We start from the raw sequence: 22,504 nt of genomic DNA on the forward strand, positions 1-22,504 counted from the left end.
AATCAATCTAATCACGATTTAAACGAGATTTAATCATGATCTAATCTTTTTAATCAGGTTATATTTTTTTTAATCAGATTTAATCAGGTTATATTTTTTTTAATCAGATTTAATCATTTTAATTAAATTTAATCATTTTAATCACGATTTATTTATCAATATAATCGGTTGAATTGAAATTTTATAACAACACTCAAAACTAAAGTACGATAATTTAATATGAATGATTAATATTGATGGCTCTATCGCAATTGTGTTTGATTCTCGTTCTAATTTCTAATCACGATTTTATCATTCTAATCAGGATTTAATCATTTTAATAAGATTTAATCATTTAATCGTGATTAAATCAGATTTAAGCATTCTAATCATGATTAATCGTGATTTAATCAACATAATCGTGATTAAATTGAATTTAATCAAAATAATCACGATTAAATCGGATTTAATATTTTGAGAGGTACGTCGTTAATCAAGGAAGTGACCTGCCCCTCGGTCTTAAATTAAATCTCATTGACACGTAAAAACATCCACAAGTAGACAAGGACTAAATTAAGCAAGAGGAGCCAGGTTCAATTCCTACTTGTGGCACTGGGTGAAAACTCAGAACCACTCCTTCTCCTTCCGCGTTGAGTTCGAAAGTTATCTCTCTCTCTCTCTCTCCACTGGTTAAAGGGGTTCTTCGGTTTCACCTTAATTACAATCTAGTTGAGGTTAACGGTAATAGTTAGTGTAGGGAGCAGCTGTTGGTTCGCGTGGCATAAAGGGCTCGCATTGTAAGCCGGCCACCTGTTTAAAGGCATTAAAAGTCGCTATATGACTTGGCCTAAGGTGGTGCCTTGGGTATTAGCCTAGCTGATTGTTATCGTTATTATCTATCATATAGTGGAAATGTACCAACACCGCGTCGTAGGTTCAATTTTCAAGACTCAAAAATCCATTATAACCACCGTCGCTTACAATTTCTAATGGTTTCTTCAGAATGTATCCTACCCGTTAGAAATGAGACGGTACTATTACAATGCATCGTAGCTTGAATTTCCTAGACACGAAAAGTCGACAACAAGTCCAGGAACAATCGCATCCACCGCCGCACCAAAGTTTCAAGTTGTTCCCTTAGAAAACAGGGAGGTCCATCAGATAATGGGCTAGGACTTTAGTTTTCAAAATATAACAATATTGTAGGGCTGTGCGAGTACTCGAACATCATCGATTACTCGGCCTTTTTTGAGGTCAAGTACTGGAACTCGACCTCGAATAGGTAATTACTCGTCGATTACAGAGTACCTAAAAATTGCATATTCAGGTACCCGATTACTAGAATAAGCTGCTCTCTAAACTCGTCGAGTATTGGTTTTTTTATCCTCGTTGCTTCAAAGTTCAAAGAGGGGTTTTTACAACTTTTTGGGGGGCAATAAACGGTACCTACAAGGTTGTGGAAACTGTGGTTCATATTAAAAGGAATAGTTTTTTTGCATTGGAAGTTACTTTATACTCCCTTTAAATATAATTTCATAATTACTTGAATAAAACCAGCTCCTAATCAAGTACTCGATAACTCGACTCGTTAAAAATATTATTCGTGTTTTTTTCTTTAGTTACTCGACTCGAATAAGATAAATTTTCCTCGACTCGACTTCAATATTACTCGACTCGAATACTCGTTAAAAAAAATTGTATACTCGATAACCGACTCGATTGCCTAAAACCACAAATCGCACAGCCCTAAATTATAGCAGGAATTCATACCTCGAACTTGATTATAGCCATTGCAAGAGTAAATGAATCCTAGATGACGATGACGAAGTGAGCTGACCAGCTCGACAGTAAAAGTCGTCTCACGTAATTATTCAACATACGTCAGCATTTTAAGGCGTTTCTATTATAGTAAGTATAATATCCTTGCAGCAGGAGGCAGAAGCTAGAACTTCCCTGCTAAGGTTATACAAAGAATGTATTTATTTATACTCAGGGAGAATGAATATGTCCAGACACGTTGAGGCCCTAACCCCGGGGGGGGGGGGGGGGGAGTAAAAATGGAGGCGGTCTTATTTTTTTTGCGTCCTCGCAGCAGCGTTAATCGCGTCGAAAAATGTAATTTTTAAGAACCAATGAGATTGCAGTATGATTTGATTTTATTAAAGCGGGGGAGCATACCGGGGGCCCCAACGGATGGAATTGGAGAAACGCTAAAAATAATCTTCACATATTTATTCTCCCTGAGTATAAATAAATACATTCTTGGTTATACTTTATTTAAAATTTTAAAGGGCAACGCAAGTGGCCTTGTATGGGGCGCTTGGTTTGGAACTATGTTTTCTTTTACAAGTCGTAAGTTGGTTTTCCAAGGAGGATTTTATACAGCCCGAAAACCTATTCTCCTTGGTGTAGCCACGTAGCGCAATTTCGCTCTCATTCGCCAATTTTTCCATTTTCCTAGCTCACCACCAACGAAACCAAGGTTTTAAGCTTTGCTTTTTATTTATTATGAAGAAAAGGACTGAGTTAGTTTCCGAGAGTTTGACGTTGATATTTTCGATTTAACAATTTTTTGGAATAAAATTATTTGCCAGTTGAATATTTTTAATTATGGAGGTTGAAAAATTAGACCTTGGACGCGGCAAATATCTGCCGCTAGCCTCACCTTGGATTAAGAAAATTCTTAATTTAAGACCTCACACACTTGGTCCTATATCCAGTCTCCCTTAACAATTTCGCTATCATTATACCCCGACAGAATATTTATCTTTGTTTTATAAGATTTCTTTTGTATAAAGGATCCGATTTGTCGGTAAGCTCGGAAACTTCTTTTTCTTCGGCCATTTTCGCGACTAACGGATACATCAGTGCTTCCACTTCCAAAAGATCATTTTACCCAGACATAAGCTGAAAAATACCCACTTATACCCATTCCAAATTTCAAAAATACCCTTAAAATTCCCACAAGAATCAAACAATAAAATACCCACTTTTACCCATTTTAAATTTAAAAATACTCTGAAAATTCCCATAAAAAGCAACGATTTAGAAAGTGTAGTTTAATTATCACAGTTTTGTCTTTAATTTCTACAAAGAAAAAGACACTAATTTTAATGGTAGGTATGCAATTCGCTTACTAAGGGACGAAAACAATATTTTGTCTGCTCCAATAGGCAAAGCTGACAACAGAGAAAGAACTTAAAAAGGTTTCGATATAAGCAAAACCAGTTTTCCACTTACGGCCAACTTAGTTACTCTTTGTCAAAAAGGGAAATTATATTTCATGCTAGATTATTTTCAAAATTTTTAAATACCCTTAAATTGCCCATGAAATGTTCAAAATACCCTCATTTTACCCATTACCCTCACGGACATTTAAGTACACACAGTCCCCCCGATGTATGTATTAACTATATTTTAAATATTACGTTTAAATTTGAACTTATTTCCAATCATCTTGTACATTAACTTAACAAACCCAAGAGGATATGTAACGAAAATGAATTTTTCGAGTTACCTGGTTTGGAAATAAAGTAGCGAAACGCGAACACTTTTATATAAATAAATTTTTAGACAATGATTTTAGGGCATGATAATTCCAATCGATTGACGTATCATATGTACCGCGAGAAATCCGAGCAACGGCGTTGAAACGAATACACACAAATCTCCAGAGATTGTTTGTAAAAATTGGAAAATGTTTAATATTCGAAAAACTATATACCGATTCAAAAATTGCTTACAGTGAAACAAACATCACGAAGCTCAATTTTAATGTTTTTAATGATACTAGATGGCGTTAGTATAACATTTTGTCGAGAAGGGAATCAATTACAAAAAAAAACAATTTTAACTCTATTTAATCGATTGTTTATATAAAAACTATAAAAAAAATTCAACGCGGGAAAAACTCAGCATATAAAAACATACACACATATTGGCGCCATCTGGTAATTAAGACTATGGGTATTTAAAAATCTGTATCTAATGGCCTTACGCCGGGAAAGGATCTTTTTCCATGACAATATTTGTGTATCGGATTATTTCGTACGTGATCATTACGTCCGGTATTATTCGACCAAATTATGGGACGTTTTCAATATTCGACCAAATTATACGAAGCGTTCAATATCCGTCCAAATCAATCGACTTTTTAATATCTGATCAAATTAATCGACGTGTTTAATATCCAATCAAATTAATTGACGTTTTTCATACCTGATCAAATTAAACGACATGCGCAATACCCGGTCAAATTAATCGACTTGTTTAATATCCAATCAAATTAATTGACGGTTTAATACCCGATCAAATTAAACGACGTGTGCAATACCTGGCCAAATTAATCGACGTGTTTAATATCCGACCAAATTAATCGACGTGTTTAATATCTAACCAAATTAATCGACGTGTTTAATATCCAATCAAATTAATTGACGTTTTTAATACCTGATCAAATTAAACGACGTGTGCAATACCCGGCCAAATTAATCGACGTGTTTAATATCCAACCAAATTAATCGACGTGTTTAATATCCAACCAAATTAATCGATGTGTTTAATATCCAATCAAATTAATTGACATTTTTAATACCTGATCAAATTAAACGACGTTTGACGAGGTATTTGATATGCCCAGAAATAAATATTTGATATTCGATTCGGGAAAAAAATTTCACAATCTTTTTACAAATTTTATTTTATTACCTATAATTCTGTTTTAACAGAGTTATATCCGTTCATAACTAACTTATAATCATTTTCGATTTCAGATTTGTCGTAAACCGATTGTTCGTTGTATTCTCCAACTAGAGATAATTTTCCGTCGTTACACCATCTAAAATAATTTAAAAAAATATATATTATTAGCAGACGTTTATAACTTTTACGAGAGGATGATTAAATAAAACAAGTATGACGTGAGCGCCCCTAGCGGATTATTATTTTTAGAATAGTTTTTACATTAAAGCCTATATAAAAACCGAGCGTTATAGTACACGTTATAGTACAGTTTATAGGGGAAAATCATTTTTTTCGGAATTTCGACGAATGTGTAGCGCGAACAGCGCGTGATCAAAGTTGACCGTAGTATTACAGACGGCTATGGACGTAGAATCAGGCTGAACGCTTTTTCGGCCATGGACAATTTTGTAAAATGGCGCCAAAGCGGGGCTACCTCCGGTGTACCAAGGCTTAGTTGTAATTCCCATGTATTCCAATAATTTTGATAAAATATTTCCAATTTTCTTGGTCAAGAAATCCATAAAGGTTAACGACTATTAATCACTATACCGTTGAGGAATGAAAACGCATTGCTCTTAAAACCGGCGGCACGCATAAAGCTCGCGAACTTATTTTGAGCGCGCAAGCATGCTTAGTTTCAAAAAGCAAGTTCGCGTACGAGCAAACGAAGCACGTGCAAAACTAAATTTTGTTTCTTCGCGTCTCATCTGTGTAACCTAGGAGCAACAAACACCACAAGAACGCAGCTAGCCTTTAAACACACTAAGGCCGTGTTTTTTACACATTTCATTGGATGAACCTTTACGCTGAACGTTTAACGATAAGGGGGAAGACAATTTCCGAAATTTCCCCTTCCGGCGGCAGCAGGCGCTAAAGCGTCTAACCAATGAAAAATGTACAAAGAAAATCCACGACTTTTGACGGTTTGCGTTGCTCCTAGGTGTAACCGGCTTGAAATGGTCCGTTGATAGCGTTACTAAACGCACCTACGGTCTGCCGTTTTAGGAAAACTTACAACCACGCTACACCGTTACTATGTGGCGCCATATTCAAACGGAAATTCGTGAAAATTACCTTTTGGCGGTTGTAGCGTCCTCAGGTAACAATGATATGGCCGCATTTTCAATTAATAATGCTCCAATGTAAGTTCTCGCTACGCTAAAGGATAAATCTCTCGCTGCCACCAAGGCTTTATCCGGATTTTCCGAAACGAACTTTAAAATGTCCCGAACCGCTTGCTGTACGCTGAACTTGGCAGATTCCAACGTTGGAATGGTACACTTTTCTAGCCTAAGGGTGACATCTTCGGCTAATGCTTGCAAAACAGCGCCGTTTGATTTGCTAATACTCCGAATAACGTCCAACGACAGAATATTCGTGGTCCCTTCCCAAATCGGCAACACCTTGACAAAGAAGGTCATTTTCATTAGAATGTAGGGCAAACATTTAAAGAGCGTAGAACCAAACTTTTCCAATTATCGATTTAAAAGTTAAACAATGTGGCTAATAGGCGCGTAAATAACACGTAATTCAAGGAAACCGCCAAGAAGTAACATTTCTGAGAGCCAGGACCGGCATGTAATCGATTTCAGCATTATCCTCCCTGATTTCAGAAGAGCTGGACGTGTTAGGGGATGAGAAATACAAGTTTTTCCTTCCAGGTTAAGGTAGTATTCAAAGACTATAGCTATGTAGCGATAGCTTATATAGTCTTTGGTTTTGATGACCCGTTTAAATAATAATACGCGTCGACTCGTAACTAGACCCTCTCTGGAGGTCGGTCACGGCGCTACCTATCGACGAAAGTTTACACTCCCCACTAGAAAAAGCAAATCCTCAAAAAGTCAAAGTTATTATATTTTACACTGGCTCCGGCCACTAGTTTTACGAACTTTGGGCTCCTAATACTGGCGGCCAGACTTGCAAATAGTGGTATTTTATTTTAGACGGAGGTCGATGCCCATCAAGTCTATTTTTCATGAGGTTCACTAACTCGTGGGGGAGTGAAAATTAAATAAATATATATATACAGAAACGACCGGAAAAGCAACAAGGTTTTGATACATTGTGAAATTTTCTAAAACATTTTTCATTTAAATTGTGGGTCCTGGTGACCCTCGACTCCTCTTGGAATGGTTTATTTCGAAGGTTCCATCATTTATTTTGAGAGTCAATGACCCCCGGACTGCCCCTAATAGGCCCATCAATAAAACATCTTCTTGGTGATTTCCTTGAAGAAAGAGTTACTGTTTATATAATAATGGAAACATCTCACCTGGAAACAGAACCTCGTGTTTTTGCTAAGCTTTATTATGTCAAAAAAGCTACACGGTTAAAAAGGAACACTTATTGCATACCATATAGGTGGAAAGTTTGCATTATTTTAACAAGCACTGTATAAAAAGTGACTTGCAGGTCCTGCCTCTCGGAAATATTTATTTTTGGCATTTTCCTTGAACATGTATTATTGAAGCGTCTATTATTATTAAAATCATTTATATTTATTCACCAAATATATTTAAACGCTCCAAAATAGCAAGAATGTATTTATTTACACCCTGAGTATAAATAAATACATTCTTGAAAATAGTTATTTCCGTTTCTGTGTCAATCTGAATCGTTATAAAATCATGCCATTTTATTTTAATACGGCAACCTACCCGCAGAGCCACTCGGCGGAAGACGCAAAAACAAACTTACATACTTAGGTTAATACTGACGAGCGCGCTGTTGGCACGAGCTACTTCACGAGGCGGTCGCGTCGCCATGGCTACAAGCGGGATTGGGGAGACGCTAGACGTAGTTCGTCAGAGTTTCAAAAGAGGGAGGTACTGTGCATAAGTGAAAATTTTTCTAATTATCAAAATACTTTCCGACACAACCGCTGCATATTTTTGACGCTGTTTTCGCTATAAAATCAAGATTTTCATCTTCTACTGGTAAAAGCTTGGTGTTTCTCCTTTAACGAAATGGTCATACCTGAGAATCTCTGAGTGCAATGGGCAAACCGGTGTCTTCCATGTATCCTTGTCCGCCGAAACATTCCAATCCCTCCGAGACCGTTTTGACCGCCTTTAAACAGGTATTAAATCAAACTTGATTAATTATATACCTGGTTATAAATTTAATTACTTGTTTGGCACTGTAGAGCTTCAATACGGGGGTAATTAGACGGAAAATTAATAGCTCCCTTTCGTTGGCTTTCCGGCAATCGATTCTGCCTAATATTTTGGCCGTCTCTAAGAACAGAATCATCACTCCTCTGGCTGCCAACTCCATCCTCGCCAGAGTTTGAACGTGAAGAGGGTATTTGCAAATGGGCTGACCGAACGCCACACGCCGATGACTGTAATCAACCGCCAAGTTCAAAATCCTAAACGGAGGCGATTTTGTTTTTATAAGTTGTTCATTTGCGGGGGTTGAAGGGAGTAGAAAGTTGGACCAAGAACGTATTCATTTCTATTTAGAGAGAATGACCATGTTGAGATGGTTTTAACGTTGCTCCTAGTCCACCTCACTCTCTGATAGTACGCCTTTAAAAGCCGATCGAATCAACTCGTTATCTTATTGGTTCGTTAGTCTCGCGACGCGATTAAGACAGACGCTGGTGACATTTAATCTTCCCCCTCTCTAATGCCGAGGTGAATTAAACCTAGGAGCAACAAACACAGCACCCCACACCCAAGGTTCTTACAAGCGGCACTATATGCCCCACACCAGGAGAACTCAACCCGTCAATAGTCGTGCATTTTATTGCGTACAGTTTTCATTGGTTAGACGCTTTAGCGGCCGCTGCCGTCGGAAGGGAAAATTCGGAAATTGTCTTCCCCCTTTCCGTAAAGGTTCAGCGTAAAGGCTCGTCCAATGAAATTTGCACGCAACACTGGGTTATTGTGTTTAAAGGCTAGCTGCGTTCTCTTTGTGTTTGTTGCTCCTAGATTAAACCATGATACCCGAACGGAATATCGTCTCAACATAGTCATTCTTGGTAGGAGAGCTGTTGATTCGTATTTTAGGGTGAAAAGCAGTACTGGATTTCCCCTTAGTCACACTAGGAGCGTGTCTAGGGCGGAAAACTCTACGAACGAACGAATTTAACATGAGGTGGTAGGAATAAAGGCTCCTACAGACTTTTCACCAGGGCCAGATTTACAAATTTGGCGCCCTTGGCATTAATGAAAATGGCGCCCTTAAAGGCCGACTACATACTTATTCGGTTTACTCTGTCTTTCACTGGAAGTTGGCGCGCTGCAAGGCACATGTGCCATGCAATCAGCCAGTGAAAGGCAGAGTAATCCGAATAACTATGTAGTCGGCCTTTAAGGGCGCCATTTTCATTAATGCCAAGGGCGCCAAATTTGTAAATCTGGCCCTGGTGAAAAGTCTGTAGGAGCCTTTATTCCTACCACCTCATGTTAAATTCGTTCGTTCGTAGAGGTATTTGCTAAGCAGCTCACTGGGTAAACTGGAGCAAAACTCCCATCGTAGTATGTACCGGAATGGAAATTTGGCAGAGTGTGAAATGGCGGGAAACCATACATCTTCTTGGAATGCTTACGGTGGCAGATTTTCGTCTCAATGTGGCTGACGGTTTTTTTGTTAACTTAACAAACAAATATGTGTGAGGGGAGCGCGCGCACAGGGGATTTTTTATCTCGTAGACGGGGCCAAAGACGTCAGAGTGATCTTACCATACGCGATAAGGCAGGATCAGCATTCCAAGTAGAAGTATAGATTCTTGGAAATGGTGATTTGAAATTTAATTACAGTCACAACTTCTAAACTTGATTTTCGTAGCACTTTATACTCCCTTACAGAATAGGCTGAAAAACAAAACCAGTACCTCCTCATGGCTGAGGCAGAGGAACAAGAATTATGTAATCTAGTTAGAGACAACATGGTGGAAATGGCTGAAACCCCTCTACCAACGTCCGATAACTGGATGTAAACAATTATAATATCAAAGAATTCATAAGAATGTATTTATACTTTGGAAGAACGTTGAGGCGATCCGAGCAAGACAGGGGGGAAGGAAAAACCTCACCCGCCTGTGCTAAGCTAGGTTAATCAAATGACTGTAAATGCCATTAATTCAGGTGGCCGGGTTAGAATGCGTAGGAGGGCGGTGGAAAGCCCTTCATGCCACGCGAGCCAACAGCTTCCTGCACTAACTATTACCGTTAATAATAATCAGCTAGGCTAATACCCAAGGCACCACCTTAGGCCTAAGTCATCAAATGACTTTAAATGCCATTAATTCAGGTGACCAGGTTACAATGCGTAGGAGGGCGGTGGCAAGCCCTTCATGCCACGCGGGCCAACAGCTCCCTACACTCACTATTACCGTTAACCTCAACAAGTTTTTATGGAAAGGGGGAAACTGAAGAGCTCGGGGGAAAACCCTTATAACCAGTGAGGAAAGAACTTGCGAACTCAACGCGGAAGGAGTTGTTCCGATTTTTCACCAAGTGCCACAAGCTGGGATCGAACCCACCTCCTCTTTGCTGCGAGGCGAAAGTGCTTACCACTCCACCAGTCTACCTTGTCCCAGAACCGAGATACAGGGATGATTTGGCTTTCTTTTAAGGGGAGGTGAATAGTCATTTTCCAGAAGTAGAAATATATACATTTATACAATAGGCGATTCGATAAAACATCTTCAAGCAAATCACCAAGTAATATATCCGAGAGCCACGACCTGCAAGTTACTGTTTATTTGGTGCTTGTTGAAATAATGGAAACTTTACACCCGTAATCAGAACGTCGAGTTTTGGTTAAGCCTTAATAAGTGAAAAAATTCTACCTGGGTAAAAGGAAACACTTGTTGTATACAGTGGCGTAACGACAACGTTTGGCCCCCCCGCAGGATATCAAAAGGGCCTTTATAAAAATAACTTTTTTATTGGTTATCAAGCATTAGTACAGTTTTCGTAGCCAAAAATTAATTCTTAAGACGAAAGGGCCCCCTAATTTGTGAAAATGTCATGGGCCCCCCGCGATCGCGGTCTCTGCGGCTCCCTAGTTACGCCACTGGTTGTATACCATACAGGTGAAAAGTTTCCATTATTTCAACAAGCAGGGAAAAGCGAACATTAAGGTTTGGGTTCGTGTGATAGGTAAAAAAGGACTTTGTAAACAAATCGAGGTAACCATCGTAAAAAAGGAAACTGAAACAGTATTTAAAGTCCCTACTGCTTGGTTTAACGCTCGTTGCAGCCTACTTCCAGGGGCTAGTAGGCTACACTTTGAAGCTCTGTGGCGCTCTTTTCACTCATCGTAGGAAAATGGGGAAAAAATAGGCATACTTCTCAACTCACCCCCTACAACTCCTTCAAAGTTTTGCGTAACCTTTTGAAACACCCGGTATAATCAGTACCTTGTAGGTCCTGGCTCTCGGAAATATTACTTCTTGGTGATTTCGTTGTAGATGTTTTATTGAAGCGTCTATTGAATTATAAATTCAACCTTATGGGCGATGGTACCATCGAGTAGAAGTTCGGCCGTGGGCAACTGCCTCGTCCCTAATTTATCCTTCAATCGGACCATTTGTAAGCCGTTCAATCGACCGTCTCCGTTTTTGGTTTCCAAATAGAAGAGAGTTAAGCCTTTGGTTCCCTTTGGTATAAAGAATCAAAGTTAAAATTCCGTCCATATTTGGAATCCCATCGACCCCCCTTTCGGGCGACTGACTTGGACTATCGTTCCCTTTTGATCGACGACTCTGGGCAATGTTAGAGACATGTCGGAATCGGTTGCCGAAGAGAAGAATTTGTAGCCTCTCAAAAGATAGCTTCCGTCCGCTTGTTCCACCGCGGTTGTTTCCGTTCCATTTGCTGCAATATTACGAGGAATTTGACAAAAGGAATTCAAAGGGGTTTGGGGCCGTTCAAAAAGGGCATTTTACTCGAAATCAATGTTACCGGATACAACCAAAACGGTCGGCATTTAAAATTAACTCCATTATCTGAATTTTCAATTCAGAGCACACACAGATAAAAAATTATCTCCCAACTTACTCAATTTCTCCAAGAAAAACCATCGTGTTAATTTACGTAGAAAATTTTCCGTTTCCTGTCCAATAGTTAGTTTTTAGTTGTATAATTTATTGAAACAGGGTTGCCATGATCTTTTTAATGCAGAAGAGGATGTTATTACGAATGACAGGAATCCATATCTCTACTTGGAATGCTTATCCTGGCGTATCGCGTATGGTAAGATCACTCTACGCCTTCGAGAGAAAAAATCCCCTGTGCGCGCGCTCCCCTCTCACGTTGTTGTTTGTTAAGTCAACATAGTGACGTCAAAAAAACCGTCAGCTACATCGAAATGCAAATTTGCCGCGATAAGAATTCCAAGTGGAGCTATGGATTGCTGCGAATGGTGGTTGAGGTACTTACGCCAAGGTTTTACTTTAAATTAAAGTTTTAAGTGGGAAAATATTTTGATGAAAATTCTAATATTTGACAAGCCCTTTCAAGCTCTTACTTCGTATTAGTGGCAGACAACCAATTTAACCTAACTCTAATCTAATAATATTTATCACAGATCACTTTATTTAGCGGACTATATTTCTCTTGTTGGTGGTCGAAGTTAACAGTGATTTCGAGGTTCAAACTAAATTATTTGTTATTTTAAGATACATTTATAATTAATGTTTTCCAGGGGTGTGGCAATAATTAAATAGGTTTAATTTTCGAAATAAATTTTATAACTTTAAGGCTTATGGGTGGGTCTTTCCAATAAGCGAGTTTCAAGAATATCTGGCACACGCGCAGTTAGACTAGATGAAAAAGCCGACCAGGATGGTACTTTGACGTCATAGCTCAGCGTGGCCTCGGTGACCCATGACGTCAGTTCAGGCTTATCTTTGTTATTAAAAATTATATTCTAATAGTTATTTTTAAAGCCGATAGCACTGTTATTGAAACTCGCTCATTCCAACTCAATGTTACGAGGGACAATGGAAATCGAAAAAGTCCTTTTTGGGTTGCGTAATTGGAGAACAGCCCCTTTGATATTTGAGATATTGTCTTTGTAGCTTCCATTACCTACATCTGATCCCCCTTTCTTCTCCGTCATCCACTGTCCAGACGTCCAAAATGTTTTAGGATCCCTCGAAGTTAAATGTCGATAGGCATTTCCGAATATTTCGTGGTCCGTTTGCGACAGATTCTACGAAAGAACCGAGACAGTATTCAATGCTCCGTAAATTCGAATAACGTCGAATTATATAGTCGTGACGTCATTTCTGCTTAGCAGGGCCGTCGAGAGGGGGCCCCGGTAAAACTATAACTCCGAACCCCAAGGTTATTTCCTAAAACGTACGGAATGGTGTTTAAAATAAGGGTTGGACATAAGGCACTAGCCACGGCATTTGACTACTTAAATAAATACTCTGATTACCAAAATTAATCTAAATCTGGGGGCTCACTAGTCAATTTGACTAGTGAAAAATTTACCTAAATATTCATAAATAATGTCGAATATGGCGTATCATAAATTCATCATTCATCAATCCCATTTTATTTAAAAAAATCACAACGCGCTTGTAGAGCTTGTAGAAAATCAAGAGTCCAGAGGGTCAACTGCACCTCATAAAAGTTCTGAATCAGAATCTCTATCTCAATTTAATGTGTCATTTGATGATATCAATGAAAATATATTACACTAGTCAAAGACTCTAAGTCGTGAAAAAATTGTGATCGGCCCAAGGCATGTAACTCAAGTGAAAATAAACTCTTATTTTAATTCTGACTACTAAAAAAAATATCCTGATGTCCAACCCTGGTTTCAAATAACATCCGTCTTTGTTGGCAGAATCGAAAGGCTTCCTGTGATTTTGGTCAAGGTGCCATTAAATGCGAAGTCTCAACATTTTTTAGGTTCTTCGTAAGCAATTAAACGTAGGGCGAATACACCAATATCAGAAGTACATCATATTTCTTATAGAGTAGTATCCATCTCCCGGTCCTGATAAGGTAATTCGTTTGAAACATGTAACTTCGTAAGTTCGCAGGCTCCCACTTATTTTTTAAAAGACGATTCGAATGAAATTTTGATGTTTTACGTTAATAGGTGTTTCTATAAAATACGTTAGGTCACGTGTAAATGTTTTTTTCTACGTCACTAGCTATAGATATTGAAGATAGAGAGCAGGCGCTCGAGTCGATAAAGATTTTGGTATTTGAAGTCCACGTGCGAAACACGCGTGTCATTTAATTACTAAAAAGCTTAAGCTCGTAACGCGAAGAAAATCATTTTATACATTTAATTTTTTTATTGATTTATTTTATAGAAACACCTATTAAAATCTGGTGCATTCAAACCTGCGAAGGTACGGGTTTCATTTTTATCCATAAGATGGATAAAGTCAGAGAGGTTAAGCAACGCACTCTACGCGTTTGAACGACAACATCGAGAGTCACGTTATTATTTTGGACAATTTACTTTGCGCGTTTGTTCTTCGGAGTCAAATATTATTTTTAGAACTTGAAGATGACGCCCATCTTTGTGTCGAGCTTATGTCATTCCATGCAAGTATTTATTTCTACTTATGTCGAGACGATTTTGAGCGTTGCTCAAAAAATCCATCTCACACTTGAAGAGTAAGCTTCTTCCCTAGGGTTGTGTGAGTACTCGAACATCATCGAGTACCCGGCTTTTTTTGAGGTCGAGTATTCGAACTCGACGTCGATAAAGTAATTGGAAAATACTCGTCAATTACCGAGTAACAAAAAATTTCTTAGTCGGGTATCCGATTACTCGAATAAGCTGATGACTAAACTCGTCGAGTATTTGATTGTTTCTATCCTCGTTGCTTCAAAGTTTAAATAGGAGTTTTACAACTTTTTGGGACAATAAACGGTACCTACAAAGTTGAGGAAACTGTGGTTCATTTAAATGAAAGGAATATTTTTCAGCATTTAAAGCTACTTAATACTCCTTTTAAATTTAATTTCCTAATAAAAACAGCTCCTAATCAAGTACTCGATAATCCGACTCGTTAAAAATGTTACTCGAGGTTTTTTTAGTTACTCGATTCAAATAAGAGAAAGTTACCCTTAATCAAGTACTCGATTACTCGACTCGAATACTCGATGAAAACCAATTTGATTCTCGTGCCGGGAGAAATTAGACCGTGAGTCTCACGGATTGTCTCAACGTAGACATTCCCCCTAAATAAAAATTACTTCGTTCATGGCTTAATCATGAAATATGTTATTATTTTAATTGGTTTTGAAAAAACAGCCCTTAAAGACGAAAGCGGTACGAATATACAAGGAGACAAGAGTGGTAGACGGGGGGGGGGGATATAGTTCTTCTAGAGCCACAATATATATCTGCTGTGGCTGTGGTCTTGAAGAAAACCTTCTTATAATCATGTACACACCGAAACAGTTATCATTAGTCAGTGGCGTCACCTATCTTTCAAAGAAAATATTATTATTTCATATGTCATCTGCTTATACTTGTTTTACGCTAGCAGGGTGACCTTAGAATATTTTAAAATCCTTTAAAGGAAGTATAGAAAATTAATCAGTGAAATACAGGAAGAAAATTGGGGGAAAAATAGCATAAAATTAATTACACAATAAGAGAAAACGGTTGTCAAAATTGTTTAAAGTGGGTATAACATTTAAAATAGAGTTCATAACCGATAGAAAAAGTCGAAAACTATCGGCGAACAGTGTTGGAAATAAGCATCTTTATAAACTAGGACGTTTTAAAGACTTCTAAGGGTAAAATAGCCGAGGAAAATAGCAACTATTTTAATTTCTTCAAACTTTTAAGTTAAAATATTTAAACTGTGGTCACCCTGGGTTAGTGGTTTTAAGCGCCACTTGCTTAAAATATTCCTACCGCTAACTTGCGGTAGATGACGCCCCCGACTAATGATAACTGTTTTGCTTCGTACATGATTTTAAGGAAGTGCCCCCCGCCATCAAATACCAATTTCGGCTCTAGAAGTACTATATTACCAACTCAATGAACCGAGGTACACGATAATTGTATTTAGACAAAACTCGAAGGGCATTGTAGTTTTGTCCAAACATTTGTTTTATTGTCGTCGTGTATCCAGCTTTACCAAAATGTTTCAAATGTGTTGAAATTCTATTAGACGCGTACCAGCTTTTATTTATCCGTCGAACTTAAAATAAAATTTCAACCTTTAAATACTCCGAAGTCGCCGTTCAAACTTCAAAAGCATTATTTGCATTGTATTATTTGCATACATCTGCCGATAGCAATAGCTAAACTGTATGACGTACGCGTCAATAGAACGCTTATTTTTCCAATAAATACTTCAATCGTTTCCGCCGCTCCGTCCGTCATGGCCAAGGGGCAACTGAACAGCCCGGATGAAGGGCCGAACAAATACAGCTTTACCATTTGATAGAGCCGACTGCAAAAACGATAAATGCCTTGAAAATGTTGGAAACACGATATGCAGGGTTTAGCATAAGTAACATAATACGCATTAAGTATGACACTTTATTTAGTTATTTTCAGGGCTGGCTGATTTAAATCAACTTGATTTAAATCACGATTTTTTTCAAAAAAATCATTGATTTAAATCAATTTTTAAATATTATTTTTGAAATAGAAAACCTCTCCAATTGCTATAATTTAGGTTTAAATATAATCTTTCTTGTACTTCCCTCTAATGTTGCATTGGATTCTACCCGTGGGTGGAGATCATTGAGTTGGGAATATTAATCTAGAGATCCAATCAAATCTGCTCCCCGCGAAACAAGTTTTTGAAAAATACGAATGTGCCGTCTGCTCTAAAATGACGAGTAAACGTTATCATATGACCCGTGGCGCCATCCATTATTTTGAAGAAAAAAATATTTTTGCTTGAAAACGCGTCTTATTTGAACGAACCATTGAGAGATAGACGGCGCCACGGGTAGAATGATAACGTTTTCTCGTCATTTGGGACGCCGATGGGAGCAGACGACAGTATTCTAATTTTTAAAAACTTGTTTCGCGAAATACTGAAATCCGACGTTTTGATTGGACCTCTAGATTAATATTCCCAACTCAATGGTGGAGATTAAGCCAATTTTTTTGTAAAGTACCAAAATAGGTTTTAAAAAATAAAACTTCTATATGATTATTAGCTTAAATTTAATAAAATAATTATACATATATACAGATTAAGTCTTTAAAAATTAAAAATATTTGTTTAAGGTAAAATTATGATACTAAATTATAGTTTAATTAAAATCAAAAAATCAATGAAAATCCGATTTAAATAAAAAAATCAATTTATTTGATTTTTTTTAAAAAAATCAAAAAATTGCCAACCCTGGTTTTCAACCAATGCCACAAGCTGGGATCGAACCCGGCTCCTCTTGCCGCGTGGCAAAAGTGTTAACCACTCCACCACTAAAAGCGTTTTCTCTCCCATCACAATAACCTGGCACCTAGGAGCAACAAACACAAATAGAACGCAGCTAGCCTTTAAACACGCTATCGCAGTATTGTGTACAAATTTCATTGGACGAACGTTTACGCTGAACGTTTTACTGAAAGGGGGAAGACAATTTCCGAATTTTCCCCTTCCGACGGCAACAGGCGCTAAAGCGTCTAACCAATAAAAAATGTACGCAAGAAAATGCACGACTTTTGCCCGGTTGCGTACTCCTTGTGTGGTTGTGGGGTGCTGTGTTTGTTGATCCTATCTGGCAGTAATTTTACCAAAGAAGAGAGTAAGTGGTGACGAATTTCTTGTTCCTTTTTCCGATTAACCGAAATAATTCGGTGACATACTTATGTTTATTACGTTACTTATGGTTTTATAAATTGGGGGCCAAATATTCAATACCTGAATTCGTCGAATTTCTTGTCGTAAGCGATGGATATCAGGCCCTGTTCGGCGCTGATATCTTTCATCTTCTTCCAGGCGTTGCAAGTCCAGAGCTCGTCCACCCTTTGACCCCAAGCGTTTTGCTGAATTAATTTCGGCGGATTCTGTTCGCATTCCAAAGCCAGAGAATGTATTTCGAGAGCAACCGATGATCCGAATTTAATTAAATCCGTTTCAAAGGATTTCAATACCTAGAAATTCGTAAAAATGCCCGATCGGGCTCAACGTAAATTTAAGAGAACGATATTATTCCTTACACTATCTGGCACTCGCTGTTTCAAATAACTTCGTAGAAAAGTGTCGGTCAGATACTGATTGGACAGCTGCGGTTTGTCTTGAATGAAATCACCGTGTTTGGCTTTATAAAAGTTTACATTCTCGGAGCTACCGTATTTTCTATTTATACTCGTAGTTAGGTATTTATGTTTCAATTCCACAGCACGCCATCGCTTGCACCAAACCCACACTTGAGACATTTTGCTACATCAACCAATTTCAGCCGGGATGTTTACAAAGAAAAATTTTATCTCTAAAATATAAAAAAATAAGGTCAATCATGTACTTTTTTTTTCTCCCGTCTCTCGTAGTACGTCATCGCCCCCTCACTCTCATAGTTCTATTTGATCCCCCCCTCTCGTAGTACGTCATCGTGTTTCAGAGGCTCGGCTGGCAGGCAGGAGGAGAAGGGGATGATCATAAAGCCTTGACGCGTTGAAGAATGCCATCTATTAGCGGTGGTGGGTACTTCTAAGCTATTAAGTTTCCCTTGGGTCTCTGTAAGTAGAGCCTAGCGCCGCGGCGTTTCGCGAAAATCAGCCGCCGATTTTTCAAAAGTCCTCGGCGGCATTGGTTTTTTTCAGCGGCGGCGGCGCGAAGGGGAAAAAGTTTCCCCACCTTTTGAAAATTTGAAAAAAAAATCCAAAATTTTTTTAAAGGAAAAAAATATAAAGTTACGTAAAATCTACAAAAAAAATTCGTCGGCGGGATCAAAATTTATCGGCGGCGGCGTCAACGGCGCGCCGAAAAGTAAATGGCTCGGCGGCGACGGCGGCGCTTGGCTTTATCTGTAGGAACCAGCAAAACTTTGAGTGAAGAATTATCTATAACAAAAAATATCTAATTTATAATCGTAATTCTCTCAAGAACATAGCCGCCATCTAGCGGGGAAATAAGCAATGAAGTTTTTGGATAGAAATTACTTTCTGAACAATGGTAAAAAGTAATGTTCGATTTCATAACAATCATTAACTAGTCTAGACTATGGCGAAAATCCTGTCAAATCCAGATTTAATTCCAATTCTTTACATTAATCACAGAAATATATCCCATGACAAAAAAAAACTTCTTTATCGAATTCTCTTATTGTTAAAGTCTGGAATTTCACCCTTTCGAGATAACGCTCCTGTCAAGTACTTTTTCTTATTGTCTTTACCTGGCCAAGGATATATTTGAAAGTCTAAGGACTTATCGTCGACTCTTTTGAAAAACTTCAAGAAACGTTTTGCTATTTTTAATGGAATTTCCACAAAAAGCCCCTCCAGCTATCACCGCAAAAGGGGCCGTTCGCAAATTACGTAAGAAAGCAAGGTTGTTAGGGGGGGGGTGGACTACTAAATGATAAAGGGGGAGGGGGTATGCGGAGGAAATGCTAAGGCACATATAATAGTTTTATACAGAATCCAAATCCATAAGTCTGAATAGGCTGAAGAAGGGGCCCACCAAATGCACAAAAGGAGTCCAACAAAACTCGAAGTCTTTCAGTTTTGCTACAATACCTGGAAACAGGAATCCATATCTCTACGTGAAATGCTTATCCTGGCGTATGGTAAGATCACTCTGACGGCTTTGGCCCCACCTGCGAGATAAAAAATCCCCTCTGCGCGCGCTCCACTTTCACGTTGTTGTTTGTTAAGTTCACATAGTGACGTCAAAAAACCGTCTAAAAGTCTGGAAAATGTCAGGGAATTTGAAAAAGGGTCTAAAAGTAAGGAAAATGTCAGGGAATTTGAATATTAGTCTAAAAGTCAGGAAACTGTCAGGGAATTTGAATATTAGTCTAAAAGTCAGGAAAATGTCAGGGAATTTGAATACGGGTCTAAAAGTCAGGAAAATGTCAGGAAATTTTAATACGGGTCTAAAACTCAGGAAAATGTCAGGGAATTTGAATATTAGTCTAAAAGTCTGGAAAATATCAGGGAATTTAAATACGCGTCTAAAAATCAGGAAAATTTCAGGGAATTTGAATACGCGTCTAAAAATCAGGAAAATGTCAGGGAATTTGAATATGGGTCTAAAAGTCAGGGAATTTGAATACGGGTCTAAAAGTCAGGGAATTTGAATACGGGTTTAAAAGTCAGGAAAATGTCAGGGAATTTGAATATGGGTCTAAAAGTCAGGGAATTTGAATACGGGTTTAAAAGTCAGGAAAATGTCAGGGAATTTGAATATTAGTCTAACAGTCAGGAAAATGTCAGGGAATTTGAATACGGGTCTAAAAATCAGGAAAATGTCAGGGAATTTGAATATTAGTCTAACAGTCAGGAAAATGTCAGGGAATTTGAATACGGGTCTAAAAATCAGGAAAATGTCAGGGAATTTGAATACGGGTCTAAAGGTCAGGAAAATGTCAGGGAATTTGAATATGGGTCTAAACGTCAGGAAAGTGTCAGGGAATTTGAATATGGGTCTGAAAGTCAGGAAAATATCAGGGAATTTGAATATGGGTCTAAAAGTCAGGAAAATGTCAAGGAATTTGAAAAAGGGTCTAAAAGTCAGGTAAATGTCACGGAATTTGAATATTAGTCTAAAAGTCTGGAAAATGTCAGGAAATTTGAATACGCGTCTAAAAATCAGGAAAATTTCAGGGAATTTTAATACGCGTCTAAAAATCAGGAAAATTTCAGGGAATTTGAATACGCGTCTTAAAATCAGGAAAATGTCAGGGAATTTGAATACGGGTTTAGAAGTCAGGAAAATGTCAGGGAATTTGAATATTAGTCTAACAGTCGGAAAATGTCAGGGAATTTGAATACCCGTCTAAAAATCAGGAAAATTTCAGGGAATTTGAATACGCGTCTAAAAATCAGGAAAATGTCAGGGAATTTGAATATGGGTCTAAAAGTCAGGAAAATGTCAGGGAATTTGAATACGGGTTTAAAAGTCAGGAAAATGTCAGGGAATTTGAATACGGGTTTAAAAGTCAGGAAAATATCAGGGAATTTGAATATGGGTCTAAAAGTCAGGAAAATGTCAGGGAATTTGAATACGGGTCTAAAAATCAGGAAAATGTCAGGGAATTGTAATCTTAAAAAATGTGGCAATTGTGACCTTTCCTGATCTTACACTAGCCTCGTGTTAGGCTTCAGTGACGTAACTAGGGTATGGCAGACATGGCACGTGCCATGGACGCCACTTCAAGAAGGGCGAAAAATGGCCAAAAATCAAAAAAAGTAATATGAAAATATTCAGAAAGATATTTAAAAAAAAATGTATATCTTCAGTAAACGTTTTAGCCTCTTTAAGAAATATCACATGTTGGTCTGACATCAATACAAGAGGTAATAATATTATAAAATGATCTATTATTTTGCTTATATTATTAATGAATCGCCTTGCTCCTAAGTAGAAGCCCCCAGTGCGTATGGTAACACGTCATGTTTAACCCCAACCCCCTTAAATACGCCCTTGCAGACTGGGCGCGATTTCTGTGCTTGTTATAGGCGACATTTACCCTAGTTACGCCACTGTTAGGCTCCCTAGCTTGACGCTGAGTTCAGGTCCTCTTTTCTTAAGCCTACACAAGTTCAGTTAATAAGAACCACCTATGCACGCTACTGATGAGCCCAAAATAAGGCTAAACTGATCTACCGCTGGAAATTCTGGATATTTTGCATGCTTTTTAATTCGTTTTTGACTTCAAGATCTATTTGGTCTTAGTTTCGCGTTTTTATTTTATTCTCGAAGACCTATTGGTACGAGTAATTCGTAAGATTTGTAATATCTTTAAATTATTTTAAGGTTTAGCGGTTTTGAACCTTTTATGAACTTTTCTACCTTTCCCCACGTTTTATCATTTTAAACTTACACAGTCAATTGGTTAATCCGTCTCGCAATTTAATACTGGTTTTTCTCATTTATAATAGTTAGATTAGGACAATAAATAAATAGGCTTAGTTTAATAATTTGGTGCAATTGACGGATTTTGAAATGACGTTTTAGCGCGCGACACTACAGTTACATGTCTTGGGCACACAGCCTTCTTTGCGTGCTTTTTTGACCATAACATGTATAGGTATTTTCACGCGCAAAATGATTTTTAAAAGCCGTCAATAGGCGCTTTAACGCTTAAATAAAACATCTTCCCAGAAATTGCCAAGAAGTAATATATCCGACAGCCAGGACTCATAAGAAAGCTGGAAACTTTTCTCGAACATAACATCGGTTTTTTGCTAAGCTTTAGCATGCCAAAAAAGTTACCTGGTTAAAAGGAAACACTTGTTGCATACCGTACTGCAAAAGTAATATGTTTAGTTCTAAAAGAATGAGTTTTCATCTTTTTCCCAAAGATAATTTTTTAAAAATATTACATATAATTTTAATTATTTACACCATAAGAGGATGATAATAATAATAATATCTTCTTATACTTATTTTTAGTAACATTATATATTTTACCTTAAAATATATTATTGAAAATTAACATTAGTATGTTCCTTATACACGTGAGCCGACGCGTTTCTTATCTGACGCAAAATTCTCATGAGGGCAAAAACGCGTCTCCAATTGGCTTAAATATGACTTTTTGGCTAGCCAACCGACCGGAAATAGCTCCTTCCCAGATGAATTTGGAGAGGGTAGTAGAAACCGAGTATCTTTTATTGAAGCGTCCATTATAATATGTGTTTCCAT

The 22,504-nt window shown here is 37.8% G+C and overlaps 2 protein-coding genes across 3 annotated transcripts in view; one reads left to right on the plus strand and one right to left on the minus strand.

Annotated features, from left to right (window-relative positions):
* Nucleotides 1-4,668: 4,668 nt before the first annotated feature.
* LOC149926840 (acyl-CoA dehydrogenase family member 11-like) lies at nucleotides 4,669-18,119 on the minus strand. 2 transcript variants are annotated; one of them, XM_090159455.1, is made up of 11 exons: nucleotides 17,854-18,119; nucleotides 17,555-17,787; nucleotides 16,027-16,126; nucleotides 12,771-12,894; nucleotides 11,413-11,555; nucleotides 11,188-11,337; nucleotides 9,566-9,660; nucleotides 7,855-8,095; nucleotides 7,702-7,794; nucleotides 5,797-6,125; nucleotides 4,669-4,816 (listed from the first exon to the last, which is right to left on the minus strand). In XM_090159455.1, the coding sequence occupies exons 1-11, from the start codon at nucleotides 18,070-18,072 to the stop codon at nucleotides 4,687-4,689; spliced, it is 1,857 nt and encodes a 618-aa protein (XP_090015581.1). In that variant the 5' UTR covers nucleotides 18,073-18,119; the 3' UTR covers nucleotides 4,669-4,686. The 2 variants fall into 2 exon arrangements, with proteins under 2 accessions (XP_090015581.1, XP_090015582.1); XM_090159456.1 differs by lacking the exon at nucleotides 16,027-16,126 and having other exon boundaries at nucleotides 17,854-17,970.
* Nucleotides 13,704-22,504, plus strand: part of LOC149926841 (uncharacterized) — a 293,606-nt gene continuing 284,805 nt past the window's right edge. The window contains exon 1 of the mRNA XM_090159458.1: nucleotides 13,704-13,718. The gene's annotated coding sequence lies outside the window, so the exon portion shown is untranslated. The remainder of the gene's footprint in view (nucleotides 13,719-22,504) is intronic.

Source organism: Leiobunum rupestre, chromosome 9 (genome assembly GCF_980474605.1).
Source record: "Leiobunum rupestre chromosome 9, qqLeiRupe1.1.hap1, whole genome shotgun sequence".
NCBI lineage: Eukaryota > Metazoa > Arthropoda > Arachnida > Opiliones > Sclerosomatidae > Leiobunum > Leiobunum rupestre.